At 51.6% G+C, this 2,500-nt stretch overlaps 1 protein-coding gene across 1 annotated transcript in view; it reads left to right on the forward strand.

Moving 5' to 3' along the window:
- Window positions 1-1,110: 1,110 nt before the first annotated feature.
- The window catches only part of LOC311248197 (amyloid-beta A4 protein-like), a gene marked incomplete at its 5' end in the record, with an annotated part of 17,587 nt that continues 16,197 nt past the window's right edge, over window positions 1,111-2,500 (forward strand). The window contains 2 exons of the mRNA XM_084339123.1: window positions 1,111-1,119; window positions 1,733-1,832. Coding sequence (XP_084195249.1) covers window positions 1,111-1,119; window positions 1,733-1,832 — 109 coding nt within the window. The remainder of the gene's footprint in view (window positions 1,120-1,732; window positions 1,833-2,500) is intronic.

The raw sequence follows: 2,500 nt of genomic DNA on the forward strand, positions 1-2,500 counted from the left end.
TTGAGGGCTATCATAGCGGTTAGGGTTAGGGGGGGGGGGGTTAGGGGGTTAGGGGGGGGGGGGGGGGGGGTGTCAGATGGCCATGCCCAGTTTGAGGGCTACTCATAGGGGTTATGGTTAGCACACTTGGCACAGTTGCAACGGAATATATTCGACCCCTTGTTTTGGCTGGGCTCCGTGACCCCCGGACACGCCCCCTGCACGCCGGACACGCCCCAATCACGGCCCCTGCACCCGACACGCCCAATCACGCCCCCTGCACCCCGCCTCGCCAATCACGCCCTGCACCCCGGCCTCGCTCAATCACGCCCCCTGAGCCCACAGCCTCGCCCAATCACGCCCCTGAGCCCCAGCCTCGCCCAATCACGCCCCCTGAGCCCCAGCCTCGCCCAATCACGTCCCTAAGCCCCAGCCTCGCCCAATCACGCCCCCTGAGCCCCAGCCCTCGCCCAATCATGCCCCTGAGCCCCAGCCTCGCCCAATCACGCCCCCTGAGCCCCAGCCTCGCCCAATCAGCCCCCTGAGCCCCAGCCTCGCCCAATCACGCCCCCTGAGCCCCAGCCTCGCCCAATCACGCCCCCTGAACCCCCGCCTCGTCCAATCACATTTTTCTCACTGTTGCAACATAGTCTTATGAACCATTTCTTAGCTGTATTTTGCACCAATTTCTAGCTTTTCTGTGACTTTGTGGTTAAAGGTGCTATTATAGATAACATTTCCGTGTAGAGTAATCATTAAAGAAATTTTTTTAAGAAAATAATAATCACAGGGCCTTTTTAGAAAGTTTGGATAAAGTATACCCCCCCCCCCCCCCCCCGAGACCTCCGGTGTGCCAGTAGAGGGCACAGACGCATAAGAAGCCGAGCTCCCGTGTGTATAGTGAATTTCAAACACTCAAGAATTCAAAGAAAACATTCAACGAGACAGAAAGGTAGATGAGTGGGAGAAAGAAAAGGAAGAACCGGAAAGAAAGGAAAAAAACATTAAATAAATTCGGAAAAAACGAGACGACAAAAGGACCCGATAACGAAGCTAACGCTTGCGCTAGCTTAAAACAACCAGCAGCAGCAGGCCCCGCCAGCACGCAGTCGAGGACACGAGCCGAGCATCATGGACCAGGTGGGCATATAGTTGAAGCGATAACAAAATAACTGAAAACTGACTTAAAAGAGAAGAGCTCAGGAAAGAGTTAGCGAAGACATAAACGGAAAAGCTCGATACCATCGCATTTGAGATACAGAGCCTAAATCAACGAGTGGACGAGAGGTGGAGAGCAGAGTGGATAAAATGGAGGACTGGATGGCGGAGATGTCGGACGCACTCAGAGCGAGTCTAGAGGAACACTGTTTATTTTTCTCATATTTTTCATATAAGCTGTGGGGTCATCTGACCCCTTCCGGCGGGAATCGGTGACATTTTCTCCATGGCCAAAACAGACCTGACATATCGAGAGCAAATACAACCATACAATACTGTCTTGTCCTGTGAGTCCTGTGGTGGTGGTGGGTGTCATATTATTAATGTAACTGTATGCTTATGTAAAAATAAAGAGTTATAAAAAAATAAGTATAACCCCCCCCCTCCCCCATAAATTGATTGATTAATAAATGTATCATAAAAAAAAATTGGTAGTTTCAAAATCAATGTTTACATGTTGCATGTAAAATGAATGCACACTATAGTGGTCCAGGCTCTGACGCAGGTATCTGTGCGTCGTTCCCCCCCCCCCCAGGTGCTGACCCACCTGCGGGTGATAGAGGAGCGTATGAACCAGTCTCTGGGGCTCCTCTACCAGGTGCCCGGCGTGGCCGACGACATCCAGGACCAAGTGGGTGAGTGTCCACTCCCAGAAAACACCCACAACAACAGGACACTTACTTCAGATTTAATTTTTTTTTATTATTATAGTGCGGCCGGGTAGCGCAGAGGACTAAGCGTCGGTCTACCACCACAGAGACAGTGGGATCGAATCCAGCTGCGGTGCCTCCGGCTTGGTCGACCGTCCACATTGACACAATTGCCAGTGTCAGCGGGTGGGAAGCCGGCGAGGGTGGGTCCTGGTCGTTGTAAAACAGCGACTTTTACAGTTCGGTCGGGGCGCCTGCACAGCGAGGGAAGGATCTGGGGGAGGTAGTGTGACCCTTCCACACGTTACACTCCCCCAGTGAGAGTCCGCGCTGCCAGGTGAAAAGAAGCGGTGGGCTGGCTACACATGTATCGGAGGAAGCATGTGATAGTCTCCGCCCTCCCAGACCGACGGTAGGGGGTAGAGTGCGCAACGACCAGGAAGGGGAGTGGGAATTGGCATAACGACTAACTGGGATGGGAGAAAATCGGAAAAAGGAGGAAAAAGATCATAAAAAAAGTATTATTTTTAATTTTTCTTTATTTCGCACCATTTCAGCCAAACAGTAAAAACATTGACCATAACAGAAAGTGTATAAAGGTGCTGAGTAGAGGCAAGAGACCCAGATGGGCCTCAACTCATTAAATCATTGGA

The sequence above is a fragment of the Notolepis coatsorum genome (genome assembly GCF_963971535.1).
Source record: "Notolepis coatsorum genome assembly, contig: SCAFFOLD_3176, whole genome shotgun sequence".
Lineage (NCBI taxonomy): Eukaryota > Metazoa > Chordata > Actinopteri > Aulopiformes > Paralepididae > Notolepis > Notolepis coatsorum.